The sequence below is a fragment of the Melopsittacus undulatus genome, chromosome 2, assembly GCF_012275295.1.
Source record: "Melopsittacus undulatus isolate bMelUnd1 chromosome 2, bMelUnd1.mat.Z, whole genome shotgun sequence".
Taxonomy (NCBI): Eukaryota; Metazoa; Chordata; class Aves; order Psittaciformes; family Psittaculidae; genus Melopsittacus; species Melopsittacus undulatus.
In genome coordinates this window covers 101,411,572-101,428,801 of record NC_047528.1, presented here as the reverse complement: position 1 = coordinate 101,428,801, position 17,230 = coordinate 101,411,572, and the positions used below count along the sequence as shown (strand labels likewise).

General features: G+C 39.9%; 1 protein-coding gene across 3 annotated transcripts; it reads left to right on the top strand.

Annotated features, from left to right (window-relative positions):
* The first annotated feature begins 1 nt into the window (after position 1).
* SLC35A5 (solute carrier family 35 member A5) lies at positions 2 to 14,829 on the top strand. Of its 3 annotated transcripts, XM_031051217.2 has the most exons (8): positions 2 to 242; positions 1,226 to 1,263; positions 1,372 to 1,524; positions 2,306 to 2,404; positions 4,021 to 4,154; positions 9,939 to 10,006; positions 11,124 to 11,919; positions 13,163 to 14,829. In XM_031051217.2, exons 3-8 carry the CDS (start codon positions 1,395 to 1,397, stop codon positions 13,229 to 13,231), a joined length of 1,296 nt encoding a protein of 431 aa, XP_030907077.2. In that variant the 5' UTR covers positions 2 to 242; positions 1,226 to 1,263; positions 1,372 to 1,394; the 3' UTR covers positions 13,232 to 14,829. The 3 variants fall into 3 exon arrangements, with proteins under 3 accessions (XP_030907077.2, XP_005151663.2, XP_030907078.2); XM_005151606.4 differs by lacking the exon at positions 1,226 to 1,263; XM_031051218.2 differs by lacking the exons at positions 2 to 242; positions 1,226 to 1,263 and adding an exon at positions 268 to 592.
* Positions 14,830 to 17,230: the final 2,401 nt, after the last annotated feature.

Here is a 17,230-nt window from a genome sequence, read left to right as displayed (position 1 = left end):
GCCCCTCGGCGTGTGCGTGCGCAAGGCGGAGGGAGGAGAGGGGTGATGGCTGGTGGCACGCACGCGTGTCCCGCACTCCATGGGAAGCGGTAGGGCAGGCTGAGGGGAGGAGCGCGGTCCTCCGCCGTCACGCAGCCGGGAGGGCCGATTCTCAAAGAGAATGAGGTGCGCGGCGCGGGTGGGCAAGGGGTGTGCGCTGCCAGTGCGAGAGGGAGGACACCGCCTCAGCCCCGCCTTGCCAGGTGAGGCCGGTGGAGCAGGGCGGGAGGCGGGCAGCGCTCTGGGTTGCCGGAGAGCTTGGTGCGGGCCGCTGAGGTGCTTGCTGGCCGTGAGGTGTGGCTCTGAGGCAGCTGGTGATGGGCGCTGCGGGCGTGCAGCGCAGGTAAAGAGTGTGTGAGCACCGGCCGCTGCTGCCACCGCCTCGGAACCCGGCTCGTCCCACGCGGCTGCGACCCCACTCCTGACTGCAGCCCTGCGCCGACCTGAGGCAGAGACGTGGCAGCCGGCGGTCCGCAAAGCCAGGCGAGGGGTCCTTTAGCGGGGGGCTGCGCTCTGCGGCGCTTGCTGGCCGCGTTCTCGCCGCCGTTGCGAGGTGAGTGGTCGCCCCGTGTGTCCCCGGCGGCCCGCGGCGCTGACACTCGGGGTCTGCTTTGAAGCCGTTTTCCCTGCCGCCCCTGGCCCCTGCTCCCTGAGGTGAAACCACGCAAGCCGTGGCGGCTGTGAACGAACATCCTGCCCGCAGCCGGCCCGAAGGGGCTCCCGTCAGCCCTCCTCACCTGGCAGAGGCCCCGATGCTGGCCGTTTGCGAGCCGGTTTGTCAGACCTGGAGGTCTGCTAACGGGTCGGCCGAGTAACGGTAACGCTAGAGACGGGGAACCACTGGCAGGCACAGCTGAGGCTCTGTCTGCAGCCATCCATATCCCTTCTCCTCCTCCGGGGTACAAGCCAGTGCTCTTCTCTGAGGTGTTGCTGTCGCTGAATAGCTGTAAAACACTCCCTTGCAGGAATTTGGAATAATATTTTTTAAAATCTTAAAGGAAAATAAACATGTTACCTATTTGTTCCTCATAGCTAATCAGTATTCCATAGATGCAATCTTCTGATAGACTGGCCTCCTATGCCACCTTCTGAGTCATTCTGTATGCATTGCTTATCCCCCTTTTGCTAATCTTCATAACATATACTTCTCTCTCGCTCATAATTTTTCTTTTTTTTTAATAAAAAGGAAGAAGATAACTGCAGAATGAGATTATAGCTTGTGATGTAAGCATCTTTGTGTAAAATAACACAAGGTAGCAAAATACATTTCATCTGGATTAATCAGTTTCTGGAAATACTATTTACAGTATATTTTCATTTTGTCATCCAAAGGGTATTGACAGCAAGACAGCAGAATGAAGGCCAAGTGCTGTAGTCGAGTTGTGCTTTGCTCCAAGACAACCATCTATACTTTTCTGCTTGGAGGCGTGTTTATTGCATTGGGCTCAAGTCGAATCCTCCTGATGAAGTATTCTGCCAATGAAGGTGCTGTTGGGCAATAGACATGATGTACCTCAAATAAGGAGTTGAGATTTGGGATAAAAGGGATATCCAGAAGCCTACTTTTCCACCTGCAAAGTTCTTGGGATAAACATTCGATCGTATAAGTGGTGACATGTATTTCTGTACTAGGAAATCTCTGGTCTAGCATATAGTGATAACTTGGGTTGCAAAGTGTATAATCTATGTGGTGATTCACCCTTAAAAGATGAGGCAGTGAATTATTTTATAGCTGTTTTTCAAAGGCTAAATTGTTGTATAAGCAGTATTAATGGTATGTGTCTTGACTGAAATATTTGTCTTGCAACAGGCTTTGGAGAAAAGTGATATCAGAGTGAGTGTGCTGTAACTGCCTAGAGTTACTGGTGCTCCTTCCACCAAGTATTAGCAAAATACGCTAACAAAGAAAAGATACAGTCCTAGAAGAAAGTTGTGTCCTCCTGGAAAGCCATTTTTTTTGCCAGGAGAAAATAATAGCATATTGCTGTTTGGGGAAAACATTCCTAATTAAAAAAAAAGTAAAAGGATGTTCTTAAATTCTCCCCAAAAGTTCTCTAAAGTGGGACCAAATGAGGAAAGATTTCAACCCAGAAAGGAGGGTGTTCAGGGAGCTGTATATCATAAAAATTGGAATATTTGTAATGAAAGTGCTGATAGAGAATTTGCTAAAATTCTGACCTGAGGGTTTGAAATAGTTTCTTCCTCTAATTGCAAACACAGGAGATAGAATCTGATTGTGTACTCTCTGATTTGCTGAATCCCACAGATAACAAATACGATTATCTTCCTACAACAGTGAACATATGTTCTGAAGTAGTAAAATTGGTCCTGTGTTTGGTATTGGCACTATGGGTTAAGAAAAAAGGTAAGTACCTGTGTTTGAAATAACTCAAATGTGTTGACTTTCTAAGATTTGTTGTTCTAGTTTCTCTCTTTTTTCCTTTTTTTTTTATGATATACTCACATGTAGTATGGAGTAGGTCCTGCTAGTAAGGTTCTCTGGAATTGTGTCTTCCATGCAGAGTTCCAGCAAAACTTTACTTTTATAACTTCTACTTCATGCTGTAAATTCAGATGTTCTTCAGTTGTGTGTATGGTGGCTGAAATGGGGGCAGATAAGTTGAATTAGAAAGTATAATGAAGACAGGGTCTTCACATTATCGGAATTTTGACACAGTATATGCTAGGATAATAGTGTTCACATAATAGACTGATGAGAAGCTTAAAAATTGCAATAACCCAGGAACTGGCCTTTATTCTGTTTTTCTGACCACTTTTATTTAAACAACTCTTCCACTGAAGAGGCTTTGTGTGTGTAGTGGTATTTGAGTCAGAAGTAACATCCCAATGTTATAATTCAAGGTGATTTTGATGTGAAGACAAATCTTGGGGCTACTTTTCAGAAAAATCAGTATCAGGCTTCAGTAGCTACTGGTTTGATGTTGCAGGCTATTTTTCTTTTTTCTTTCTTGGCTTTTCTGTCCTGTAAAAAGAACGAGAGCTTAAGCTTGTAGCATTTCAAAATGGTAGGGAACAAATGTTTAAATTGGAAGAGGGTGTCAAGCACTGAAGACTCCTGTTAAATTGAACTGTTATTTTTGTCGACTTTTCTGTCCATCTAACAGTCATGACTCTGGCAAGCTGAGGAAATTTTTACTTCCACCATTTAGTAAGACATACCTAAGAAAGTAAATGCATTCAGTCAGTGTTTGCCATCATTGGCTACTGTTGATTATACATTTTCTGTTTGTTTGGTTTTTTTTTCCTTCCAGATGTCTTCAGTTTTTCTGAACTCAATGTGTTGGTGGTTCAGAGGAGGATTAAATAACGTATAGTCTTAAATCTGTGCTAACAAAGTACTTCTGTCACTAACTATCACCGTCTTTATCCTAAAGTGTGTGTTCTGAATACCTAAGTAAATGTCATTCTTTGTGCCTCGTCCTTTCTTCCTTTTTCCTATATGTTCTCTTTTTACCTGGATCATGTCTTATGTGCTACAGGTACTGAATTCTGGTTTATTTTGTATTTCTGACATTACTGGCTGCCTTTTTGGTGCTATGTGAACAGATTCACTGTCTGTGTCATTGTTTCATTTCTAGATTTGATGGATGATCATCAGGAAATCATACCCAGTGATGATTTCACTATTGTGTGGGGACTTTGGGTTGCTTTTTGAGCCTCAAAGAATGGTTGGTAATTGGATTTTTTCTCCCAGTAGACAAACACTCTTATGGGGGTAGCAGGTTCCTTGATGTTTTCTATGTTGAAGCAATGAGATGAATACATGTAGGCACAGGATTGCTGCTCTGGCTGTGTGTTCTGCCCTGGATCTCTCCTCTATGTTGCTGGAGGGCTGTAGTATCTTAGTTTTTCTTCAATCCAGCAGTGTTCCTGAAAACAGAACAGTGGTACCTATTCTTTTACATGGGAATGGACTTTTGATAGTAAGATGATTTTCTTGCTGATTTCTTTTCCTTTCAGAGGGTTGTTTGGATCATCCCTTTGAATGTCTTTCCTGGAAGAATTTTTGTAATTCCATGAAATGGTCAATTCCTGCCTTTCTCTACTTTTTGGATAACTTGATTGTCTTCTACGTACTGTCCTACCTCCAGCCGGTAAGTATACATATAATGAATAAAATATCTCTCGATGTCTTAGTGGTAGGTAACGTTGCCTTTAGACTATCAACAGTTGTAATACTTGCAAGGCAAGATTTGCAGGCAGAAGAATGATCTTGTGTCCTTACCAGTGAGACTTTCTTATTCTCTTGCTCACTGGTCAGTGTTGTACAGCTTTGTCCTGATTTCAGCTGGGATAGAGTTAATTTTTTCTAGTAGCTGGTACAGTGCTGTATTTTGGCTTTAGTCTGAGGACAGTGTTGATAACTCTGTTGGTAACACACAGATGGCTTAGTTGTTGCTAAGTAGTGCTTACCCTAAGTCAAGGACTTTTCAGTTTCCCATGGTCTGCCAATGAGGAGGGGCACAAGAAGCCAGGAGGGAGCAGAGACAGGACACCTGACCCAAACTAGCCAAAGGGGTATTCCATAGCACAGCATGTCATGCTGGGGGAAGCTGGCTGGGAGGTATGGAGTGGCCATCAGTGGTGAGCAATTGCACTGTGCATCACTTGTCTTTCTTGGGTTTTATTTCTTTCTTGGGCTTTATTTCTCTTTTTTTTTATGATGATGATTGTTGTTGTTACTGTTATTGTCAACTTTATTTCAATTATTAAACTGTTCTTATCTCAACCCACGGGTTTTACGTTTTTCCAGTTCTCCCCATCCCCCCAGAAGTAGGGAGTGAGCAGGTGCCTATGTAGTACTTAGCAGCCCACTGGGTTTAAACCATGACAATCCTTTTTGGTGCCCAGTGTGGCACCAAAGTATTGAGATAATGACAGATCTGACCAGAGCATGTTATAATAAATTTGTTATAAGCATTCATTGTATTGATTTAATAGTCCCTAGTCACAATGTTGGTTTATTTGCTCTCAGGGTTGTTGTGCTTGTTCTCAGGGTTGTGTTATGTAACTCCTCACTTGCTGTCTGTGTTCCCTGTTGTGCTATTTATCACCTTTGAGGGCTGGGCTAAAGTTACCATTTTGCTGTACTTTGTAATAGTGGTACATGATATGATAGAATTTCTGTTTGTGAAACTGAGCTGGTATGTGTACTCAGCATTGTTATCACCTCTGTACTTTGGGAGTAATCTGTTGGAAAATATTAATAATTACACCTTTTACCTTTTCTCCTTGGAGAGCCAGCCTATGGAGAACACATCTTTCCACATCTTCACCTTCTCCAGGCCAATTACAATAACATTTGAGAATTCTGAAAATTTTTATTATACTTGGGATGCTCAGATCGGTATGGCCCTATTGCTAGGAACCATGAATGTGGTTCAGGTCTTGTTTAGGGTTATGCAACTATTTGTGCTACTGCAACCCTGGCAATGGGTGATGCAGCTGAATCAGAGGACCCATGTGTGCTGGCATCAGTTGTCCCTATACACAAGAAGAAATGGACAAGGAAGTCAGCTCCTTCAGTAAAGGGGGATGAAGCAGGGCCACCACAATTACAGGAGGAGTGAGCGGAACAGATAACCACTAGATTACTATCCCTGATTGAGCTGTACAATTTGCAAAAAGATTTCAGCTGTCATCCAGGTGAGCACGTTATCACCTTGCTGGGATAATGGGGCTAGTAGCCTGGAACTTAGAGGGTAGGTAAGCCTATCATCTGGGATCACTTTCTAGGGAAGGGAGAATTGCGAAGGCAACTGGAAGAGGGTCACAAGTTCTCAGCCTCAGGAGGCGATTCCTGTGAAGTGTGAAGGAATGGTAACTCTTCAAGGAAGATGTCAGATGTCACCCCAACAGTTGGAAGGCAATGCAGAGAGGTATCCAGTATCTGAGAGAACTGGTTGTGCTAGAGATTATTTATTATGACCTGAACAACTCACAGTTACCCACAGATCCAAAGTTCAATGCACATGACTCATGTGGTGGAAATATGTATGGAGTGCACCATCATTGTATGCCAACTTGATAGTAATGACCTAGAGAGATGAGATGGCACAGTGGTGGATGAAATGGTTCACCATCTTTGGCAATACTAAGAAAATCTCTCATTTTCCTAAAGGACTTGTTCCTCAGCTGTGGAAAAGCTGTTGTCGGAGTTCCAGTGATTCAAAGAAGATACTACCTATTCTTTATCTGTATGGACCAGTATTTAATCCATTAACAGCAAGCATTCTTTTGCTTGAGAGGGAGAATATAGAAGGTACGCACCCATGGGTACCCTGTGCTTTTATCTGTGGTGCCACAGAAAGGACATAAAGAATTGGGATGGAAAATTTGCATTGACTCTAGAGGCACAGGTATATGAATTGTGAGGAAAAACCATCACAAGTGGGAGTTCTTCCAGGAAAGTTGCTGCTCCAGTCTCCAGTGGCCAGTTCTCCAGAGAGAGTGGAAAGGTTGGTCTTACTCCTGGTCCTGTTGAAAGGAATTATAATCCGTTTTTTCAAGACAAAAGTGGAGAACACTGTGATCAGGACTAGAAGAGGGACAACTGGGTTTACTGGACTGTGTGCATCAGATCGCCTGGTATGCTGGACCCACAGGAATATAATGTTCTAGTTAACACTGATGCACAGTGTACCCTAATGTTATTAAGCTGTGAAGGGGAGAACCCATTTGTGTTTCTAGAGTGACGGGGGATCCCAGCAGCTGACTGTACTGGAGGCTGACATCAGCCTGAATGGGAAGGAGTGACAGAAGCACTCTGTTGTGACTGACCCAGAGGCTCTGTGCATGCTTGGCACAGACTATGGCAGGAGAGGGTACTTCAAGGACCCAGAAGTGCACTGGTAGGCTTTCGTTATAGCTGCCTTGGAGACAGAGGAAATGAAATGTCTGTCTACCTTGCCTGGTCTCTCAGTAGAAGAGTTTGTGTATTTTCTCCGTCTGAAGTGATTTAGAAATAGGCTGAATTGCTTAAGTACTAGGCAAGTTTTCTGTACTTTCACTTGTTTGGTTTCTTCAACTCTATTTCTCTTTCAACATGTTTGCTCATCTTGCTCATATTTGAGCTGCACTTTTTTGTGCAGCTTTTACTACTTTATGTATATGACTTCACATTGTTTTCTTTCCTCAGTGACTCCAAAGCAAAGTGAGTGAATGTAAATCCCACAAATAGAGTAAGTGTAACAGGAAGTGAGGAGTGGAGGAGGCAAACTGACTCTTAACTAACAAACAAATGCAAAAATTATGTTTAAACACAAAACTTAACTTGTACTTCTAGCTACATTCATCCTTTTGGATAAATCTACATATGCTCAGGAAATAGTACAGGTTTTGTGCTTTTCTTTATTTTCATTCCATATCTATGTTTGAAGTTAGATAGAAACAGGTGTTAGTGCTTGCTATAAGGTATTATGACTGCCTGTGTTTAACATTAAAAATATGTATAAATATTTCTGTTCCTTTTCTGTCAGAATTTCTCTATAAAATATTGTTCTTTTAGGTGTACGTTTCTGTCATGAACAGAGCAGAGTCTACAATAAGACTTGGCTGCAAAAATGTAATTTAAATCAAGAATTAGATATCTTAAAATAACATGCCCAGTGCTTGGTTCTGTGGTTTGTTATGTATGGGTTTCGGCAGTGTTTGTTTTTTGTTTTTTTTTGTTGGTGATGTGGTTTTGGTGTTGGTTTTGGGTTTGGCATTTGGTGTGTTTTGTTTTTTTTTATTTCAGGAAGGAAATTCAGTTATAATGTTAGTAATAGCAAAACCTGATGTTCAGAAGGTTACATGAACACTATTGCTTTTTTATGCAAAGGTCATTCATCTGTTGCAGTATGGATGGCTTTTAGATTTTACACCCCCGCTCCTACCCTGATGTGCACACCTTGTCTCTCTCCCCTCAGAACATGTGCTCCAAGATTTCTCTTTTTTAGAACTTTTAGCATCTTGTATCTTTTAACTGGGTATGTTTTATGAGGGTTAGCTGAAATTGTGCATAATCATGGTAAACAAGTATTAAAAGACCAACTAAATACCTGTAAGATCATAGATAAGATAGAACACCTTGGCAGTGTACAAGACAGTGAAAGTGAAAAGGTACAGGCAAGGTGCTTGAAAAGAGGCCATACTGTGCTGAACTTGGTTCATGTGACTTTAAAAACGTACTAGGCTTGGACTGATTAGCACCTGTGTGACAGTTGCTTGAAGTATGGGGTTACTTTGGGGCAATTTATTTTTATTTTTTAAGCTTCAGCTGTAGCTATGGATACTCTTTAGCAGTTAACTTTTCCTAGTGATAAGAGAAGATTTTCAGAGATTTTGTCTGTGGCATGTAAGTTTGTGGTATGGTGATATTTGGTAAATTTTTTCTTGCTCCTCATCTAGGACTAAGGTCCCTTGAGGCTTCAGAGAACAAAGCATTTCAAAATTAATTCCTTGTAACTATCCTGGTATAGATTTTGATCATATTATATTATCAAAGCTGTTGGATGTGCGGGTTTGACTGTAAAGCAAAACCAGAGTACTGTGGAACACTTGTACATTTTGCATCAAGTCTCTTTTTTTTCCAGAGTTGTTTCTGCCAGATTCACTTCTTTATTCAATGTTTTTCTTGTTCCATAAATATTTATTGTGTTGTAATTTTGCAAAATGGAAAATCAAGCTGTTATGTCTCTAGGCAGATGTCTCATGTCAGTCTTCAGCTTACTTGTCACCCTGTGTTGTTTGTTTCATGAGATTTATTATTCAGCAGAGAGTACCTTGGAACAGACTGGAACTAAGGTAACAGGAAAAGGAACTGTGGTTTTCTTTTAGTAAAAGAAAAAGGCTTTGTTATTGTGGAATCAGGAATGTGGAAATGCAGATGAGGAAGTTCAAGATGGTGTCTGTGTCTTGCACTTCTGAAACCATATATGGTTTTATGTAAAATTGTCTTAAAAGGTGATCTCACTCTAAGGCTGAATTGGAGGAATTAGTTCAGATATCTAGATTTTTTTGTATGTGTACTGACTACACAGGGCAGTCCTGAATAACACAATTTGGGAAATGCCTTCACCCCTCAAAAGAACTTTTTTTCCCTACTGGTGTTAGTAGATTCTGATCTTTAATGGTAACTGCAGTGCCTAAAAGAGCCTCTTCTTGGTCCACTGTCCCACTGCAGAGTGTCTAATACAGAGACTAAAAAAGACAGTCCTTGCCACAAGGAGGTTGCAGCTTGGGATCATAGCTATTTAATAAGGCACTGTCATAATTATACAGCTATTCCCAAATGAGGAGCTTTAGAGTTGTTTTCAGTTCTAATTTGAAATGTAGTTAGATTTCTTCAGTACTGTTGCAGTCTTGAAAATTCAAGCTGAACCTCCTTACCTTTGATAAACAATGCAAGAAGTTTATATTCTGCAAGTGTCTTGTCCAAGTCTGGGATTTTATGAATGCAGCAAGCTGGCACTGCAGCCAGCAGCAGCCTTGTCTTCCGCTATTCTTTTCTTACTTTTTTGGAGGAACTTCCTCCTTTCTACTGGCATAGCTGGTTTTGCACCTAACTGGTCAGCCTGCCTGGGGAACTGGTCTGGCTGAAAGCTAAACCATTTTGTTAAGTAAGTTTTCTGCTGGATTGGTTTCCTCATACATTGGTTTCAGTATGGCTTTCCCCACTACAGTGGAACTTGGTCTCTGTGGTTTACTTGAGATTTTTACATGGTGCTCAAATGTCATTTTAGGGAAGTGTTATTCTGCCACTTGAGTAAATTTGTAAGTTCAGTACCAGGATGATGCTTTTCACCTTGCAGAAAGGTGAACACTTGAAATTGGTGGACTTTTGATGTCCACACTATGTCTGGAGTATAAATCTGTTCCCTTTCTTCTCTTTCTAGGCAATGGCTGTACTCTTTTCAAATTTTGTCATTATAACAACAGCTCTTCTCTTCAGGATAGTTCTAAAGTAAGTAGTATTTATGAAAGGGAAAGAAATTTTATATCTTCTCAGCCTTCATTAAGAAGTTAAGCTACATTCTTTCTTTTTATCTAATGGAGAACAGTTATTCGATTTCTTATGGCTATACCAACTTGGCTTTGTTTTCTACAAAAGTGTTTTCTGAAGCTGTAGGAAATGGAAGCTTATTAGGAGTTCCTACATATCTCTGCACATTTGGTCAGCTGTAATAAGAGACAACTGAACCATTGATTATGTAGTTGTTGGATGGTCAGAATTGAGGTTTGGGTACTTTCATTTATACATTAGCTTAGTATGTTTTAAAAAGTAATTATATATTTTTTCTTAATTGTTAATCCGGCAAAAGCCAGACTCTGTCCTGTGTGTGCCGCTTCGCCTGATTTGGGTATCTTATGGTGTGATTTAGGTTCAGAAAAGACAGGGAAATGGATATTAATACTCAAAAATTCATTTGTGTTGGATGTGGAGGAGAGATGCCTTTTCTACAAGTGTTAACATACCAAAACAGTGTCTGACAGTCTGACTTGAAATGCTTTTTCTCAGTTGTTTAGTTTGATATGTCTTGTGATAGCACAGTTTACTTAATTTTCAAAATTCCTGATTTTCCCCAAGATAAAATTACTTGCATGAAAAATAATATAAATAAACCTACAGTCTTGTAAGTTGTATTCATAGATTTATATGATGTGTCATCATAAAATAATAGAAAAGGGCACAAAATCATGTGGGAAAAGTGAAACGCAATGAAAGTTTACTAGAGAAAGAGGGTAATTATTTGAATGTTCGTGATTACTTTTTTTTTATCAGATCTGTTTTCCCACAGAGACAACAGTTGCTTTTGAAATAGTGTCCCTAAATTATCTCTACAGAACAGTCCATTTGTATTTCTGTGATTGCCAGGCTGGGCCCCCCTTGCTGTAATAAAGTGTGCTGCCTTTTGGCATTTTAACTGTGAAGTCTGAAAAGCCAAGATTTATCTTTGCTCATGTCTCTGTCTCCTTATCTGTGGCATGATGTCTTTTATGTGTTTTATAGTTTGTTCTCCTGTCACTTAATATATGCCAGTGTGTTTCTAAAGTTGGTGGCTTTTTTTGTCTACTCCTAGGCGAAAAATCTCTTGGGTACAGTGGGCATCTCTGGTGATATTATTCCTGTCCATCGTTGCCCTGACTCTAGGAACTGGAGGCCATCAGCAAAGCTTGGCCGCACATGGATTCCATCATAGTATGTTTTTTAGTCCATCTAACCACTGCCTCCTCTATGCCGGACCTGAGGAAGCATGCCTGGAAAAGGGCAACTGCATAACACCAAGTTTCCTTCCCAACTTCCATTGGAATGTCACCAGTACCATGGCAGGAGCATTGAAACCTCTTCGCCTCAGCTTGGCCCATCTGCTTATTCTGGTGCAGTGTTTCATTTCTGCCCTGGCTAACATCTACAATGAAAAGATCTTGAAAGATGGGGATCAGCTTGCTGAAAGCATCTTCACGCAGAACAGCAAACTGTATGCCTTTGGGGTGCTGTTCAATGGGCTTATGCTGGGACTGCAGACTAAGGACAGGAAGCAGATAGGGAATTGTGGCTTCTTTTATGGGCACAACATCTTCTCAGTGGCTCTAATATTTGTCACAGCTTTCCTTGGACTGTCTGTAGCCTTCATCTTGAAGTTCCGAGACAACATGTTCCATGTTATGACTGCTCAGATCACCACTGTCATCATTACCACCGTCTCTTTTATCATCTTTGACTTCAGGCCTTCTCTGGAGTTCTTTTTGGAAGCTCCTGTAGTACTTCTCTCTATATTCATCTATAATGCCAGTAAACCAAGAGGCCTGGAATATGCTACTCTGCGGGAAAGGGGCAAACTCATCAAAGGAGATGCATGGGAGAGGTCAAGCGGGGTAAGGCTTTTCAGTTCTTGTCTTCCCTGGTTCCTCTTTTGTTTCACCTCAATTTATGCTATGGTATGTTCAGAAGATTCATTTTTCATGTTACTGGACTCATCCCTCAAGTCAAACACCAAAACTTCTCAGTATTTCTTAAAATCTTTTAAATTGACTGGGTCTTGCTTTGTGTATTCGTATTTTTCAGTGCATGAACCCTAGGTAAGCATAGCTTCCCTGCTTTGTCCTGTGAGCAACTTTAGCTTTGTACAAGTACTCTCTTGAAACGTTTATAAACAAATATTTCACTGGTGTTGGGCATTCAGAAATTGAAATTGATGCCTGGGAAATAGTTCTACTTAAGTAGAACTGATAAGGCTTGGCAGCTGAGCACAAATAATGAAACTAATATATTTGATGTTAAGATTATTTCTACCTGAACAGTCAAAGGTAGCTGAAGACAAAAAGATAATCTTTAAATACAGAGTTTTAACACTTGTTTCATAAGGGGGAAAAAAAAATTTCCTCCAGACCCATTAGTGGCTTGTGTCCGAATTTGAATAGTCGTGTAGTTAACTAGAACATGGTAGGAAGGGCGTGCTCTTAGGTAGGTCATTCAACTAAGCTGAGTGGTCAATCTAAAGGGGAAGGGTTAATGTCTCTGTACTCTTTAGTTTGCTTGTACAGATGTGTTCTGTAATACACGTTGAAACCAGCAGGGAGTGCTGTCTCCATTTAACTCTAAGAAATATTAAACTTGGAAGAGGTGTTTTCCAGATATTCCACATAGTCCCTTTTTACGTTGTTGTATAACAAGTAGTAAATAACACTGTTGTATGTTTTTGGTACACCAGAAGTTATCTATTTTAGCACTTACAACTGAGCAGCTCTGGTAAAAACAGTACTGTGTGAGCAGGCTTCTTGTTCAACAAATGGGCTACAAGCTGCTTTAATGTTAAAGATACAGGGATGTTTTTTATAAACATGTGTATCCTAGAGCAAGATTATAACACACTGGTAATAGATTTAAATTACAGGGTTTTGATGTTATATATGTGATGCCTTCAAAACAAACTGGTTTTGTGTGTGTGTATTTTTTTTTGTTTGGTTTGGGGAGGGGGGTTGTTTGGTTGATTGGTTGGGTTTTTTGGGGTTTTTTTTGGTTTTTTTTGTTTGTTTGGTTTGGTTTTTTGTTCTTGTTGGTGTAAATAGTAAGATAACTTTTGCTCACATTTTTTTCCTTTGCTTCTGGTTCCTGTAGGATGGAGAAGAATTTGAGAGGTTGAACAGACCAAACAGTGACATCGATACAGATGAAGATTCCCTCTAGTGTTAGGCTGGCTCAGAGGAGTTCTATTACTCATAGTGAAAGAATTTTAACATTTTATTAACACAGAGAACGGTCATTTTTCCCCACTTGCAATTGAAACTATTTTGCAGCTGAATATCAGAGATGAATGAGGAAAACATTAGAGTTTATTAGCTGTATGTATGGAGCATTGTATTGTCTCTTCCTGTGCATGTAAATCAGAAGTTCAAAATCTGCTGAAAGAAACAAAATTTGTAATTGATGCAAACAAGAAGAGGCCTACACTCTAGACTCAGTGGTCTGGGTGACATGTGCTTTATTATGGAAGGCAGTCCTGGACTCTTAACTGTATATCTTTCACAACTTTGGTTGACTGTCCTGAGTCTGCAACTTCCTGTATGAATTCCTTGGTTAGCAAAGCAGAGATAAAACTGTTGTCTACCTTGCAGCAGTGATATAAGCATTGATTAATGTTTCTGCTGTATCTTTCAGTGTACAAATTCTCCAGTAAGTTTTCTTTTCAGGACTGAAGATGTTACTAGTAACCTCGTAAATACGGAGGCATATTGACTAGTTTATTGTGTTTTTGCAATTCAGGTTGTTATATCCCTAGCTGAGTAAAAGAGCCCCTCTGAACCAATCTCATCAAACTTTCAGTTGAAAATGTATAATCAAATAATTTGGGTTAAGGGTATGTTGATCTGTCAAAAATGCAGATCTCTATAGAGTGTGATTTGAGTTTGAATGGTCTTAATTCTGTCTTCATTCCTGTCTTTACATCAGCGTAACTGTACTGACTCCTGTGGAGTCCTTTCATTCTGATTTTCTCTGATATGACTGAGAGCAGAATAGATTTCACTGACTTCAGCCACTAGTTCTCACATTTCAGCGTGAGATTCTTGTGTGCCTGTCTCCCAGTGTCTGGGGAAATGGAAATCTGCAATGCCTTTGTAGAAGATAGTGAATTTACATGCAGCTTATGTGGCCTAACTTTGAAAGAGCTTGAATAAAACAAAAGTGTGTTATACAGTATAAATGCATCATGGGGTCTCTTTTTTGTGTTTAGAAATGCTATGTGTAGAGGCATTAGTTTGCACAGATGCCACTACTGAAAACTTGATATTATGCAGCTACAGTGATGCTTTTCAACATCTGGAGCACTGAGCAAGAGGGTGCATGTGATAGTATCATTTAGTGTTGCACTACCCTGTCAGACTGTATTTATTTTGCAGAGAAAGAAGTCATTCTGCAGAGTGCCAGGCATAGTGGTCTCAAGATCATTGTTAAGGTGTGTCTGCTGGATTGCATTTTGAGTGAGATGAAAAATAGGTTCCAAATAATTTAGAGAACTTTAAAAGGGGGAAGCAAACAGGGATGCAGATAGGAGATTCTTGGTATGTTCTTAAATACTATTTTTTCAGAACAGTGAAAAAGATGCTGGTTTATAATTTTCTCCCTTCCAAAATGCATAGTTCATAGTTGAAAGATACTGTGAAAAGAATTCTTCAGAAAGATAAGCAATGAGTTCAGTGTCAAAGCCTCATACCACAGTGTATAGTAATCACTTAGTGATGCATTTCTCTGTGGACTGTAGACAGTCCTGCCTTTGTTCCCCTCTGCCATCCTATTTCCAGGCTCCGTGTATAGCATCTTATGTATATTGTATTGATGACTCATTGCTATATTAATTAACATACCTCCTCTTATTGATCCATCAAGAGGTGTAGCCTGTTTCTGTGTGTGGGAAATTACTGTCAAGTTATAAAATCTAAAGTTATTATTCTCATTTCTACTTTTTTTTTCCGGGGAGTATTGACTTTTTCTAGTAATATTAACTGTACAAAGTGAAATTACTGTTGTAGTTGAATTCTTTTTTACAGCTAATCTCGTTGTGCTTTTACAGTGGGCCATTTCAACAAAAGGAATCCTAGTTGTTTGCATCTCTACAAAATGAACAGGAAAGCATATTTCTATGTAAATTCCAGAAACATGGTTTTCATTTGTTTATGAAATCTCCAGCACGGAAAAAAAAAAAAAAGAAAAAAAAAAGAAAATAGTACTCAAACTGTTAAGGACTTAGTTGCAATAAGACATTTTCTTTTTTTTTTTTTTGTCCATTAGATACAGCTTCGCAGTATGCACCTCCCTAAGTTCATTGTCTTTTTCGATCATAGCTACCAACTTAAGAAGGTATTTCCAAGAAGAGTGAAAGTACTGCTAGCTTTATGTTGCTTTGGGTTTACATGAACAGTATCTTTCTATATGAACTTTTCCAGAGAGCTTTGTGTTAAGTCAAAACATGGAAATCGGCCTCATACCTCTAGTGACAGAGCATCAGAACAGAGATGAATGTCTTAAAAATTGTGTGTTTGACCTTCCTGCCTGAAATATCTGCATTAAGAGAAATGAGATATGGAAATGACTGATCTGCAGATTTTATGAAGTGCACTTAGTTCTTTCCACTCTTGTCCTGCTTAATGATTTTTCCTCTGTAAGTTTCACCAATGCTGTCATGCTTGACTTACTTGCTGAAGTCTTAGATTGCACAAAGACTGCACTTTTGATGCAAGCATTTATTTGCACTGTAGAGTTGGTCTTGTTTAACTTGTAGAAATCTTTCTGTTGTCTTCAGGTTGGAGATCTCAAAGAAATTCTATTGGATTGGCCAGGCAGGTTTCTTTTAATAATGGAGGAGAACTGTATATCCCCTTTGAAGCAGCAAGAATGTTAACTGCTATCTAAACATGGGTGAGGATTTGCATCAACTTAACCATAATAAAAGTGTGTAAAGTAACCCAAAAGTATAACCCTGCAGTTCTGTGCAGCTGTACTATACATGGCAATAGTTGAATTTTGTATGTACAGGAGATTTGTTATGGAGGTGGCTGTAAACAATTGTCAGCTGGGCAGCAGCCCTAGTTAGCAAGTGGAGCTATTCCATAAATTTACATGTTTCAAATAGATCATGAGTCCCACTTAAGTTATTTCTACTGTATGGTAGTTGACCTACTCCATGTTGGAAAGCTTACTATTTTTCTCCTCGGCTTAAAATAGGGAAGTTTACAAGGACACTTGGAGAGCAACATTTGTTTGACATACAGTCTTTAGTGAATACATTGGGCAGAGAGCTCTTTCTAAGCTGTGATTTAGAGCCCTACATTCACAAACATTTGAACTTAATTGCTGCTGAGGATATTATGTTCATCCCCCCAAGTTTGAGGAAATGGTTCACAAAACCTCTCAGGAGAGAGATGCGTTCATGTTTCTCTTGTTTATAACAAGCTAATTAAAGCAATGTTTATTTTGGTTAATTTCAGCTACTCTGTGACTGTACTGTAAGTGAGCCATGGTGCTTGAAAGACAGCCTGTGGATGAAAACAGCCATCTTGGAGCTGAATGAAATCTCATAAATATTCATAAGAAAAAAGGGGTTTTTTTCTTAATAATTTTCTTTATAATTTCTATATACTTGTATAAGAAAAATCTTTATAATTTTGTATCTTTTTTTCTGCATAATTAAATATAATTTCTACAGCCTTATAAATCTCAGAGGGTATGTCCTCTGATGCTGCAGGGACAGAGCCAGTGCTTTGGATTTGATTTGTGTTTTGCAAAACAAAGTCTGAAGTATTGTAGCTCCCGAATGCCCTTAGTCTTTTAGGAAACTGTATGTTGCTGCTGAAAGGATTTTTTGGCTTGGTGTTCCTTTAGGTTTTGGTTTTTTTTTTTTTGTTTTCCCTAAGGAAAAGCAGTTTGCAAAGTCAGGATCATAGCTGAATCAAAATCAGAATCATAGCTGAAAATTTTTGATAATTTTGAGCCAGTTTATAATGAAGGCAGGAATCAGCACCAGAATATGGAACAGTTTTCTGCAAATTCTGTGAGTATTTGAATGCATGTTCTGCTTTAAGAGCCTGTCCCAACCTCCTTTGTAAGTGGGCAACTTGTTTGGAGATGTCTTTTCAATGCAACTCCCACTGAATGCCTAGACTGGGTTTGGTACTTGCATAACTGAAGTTT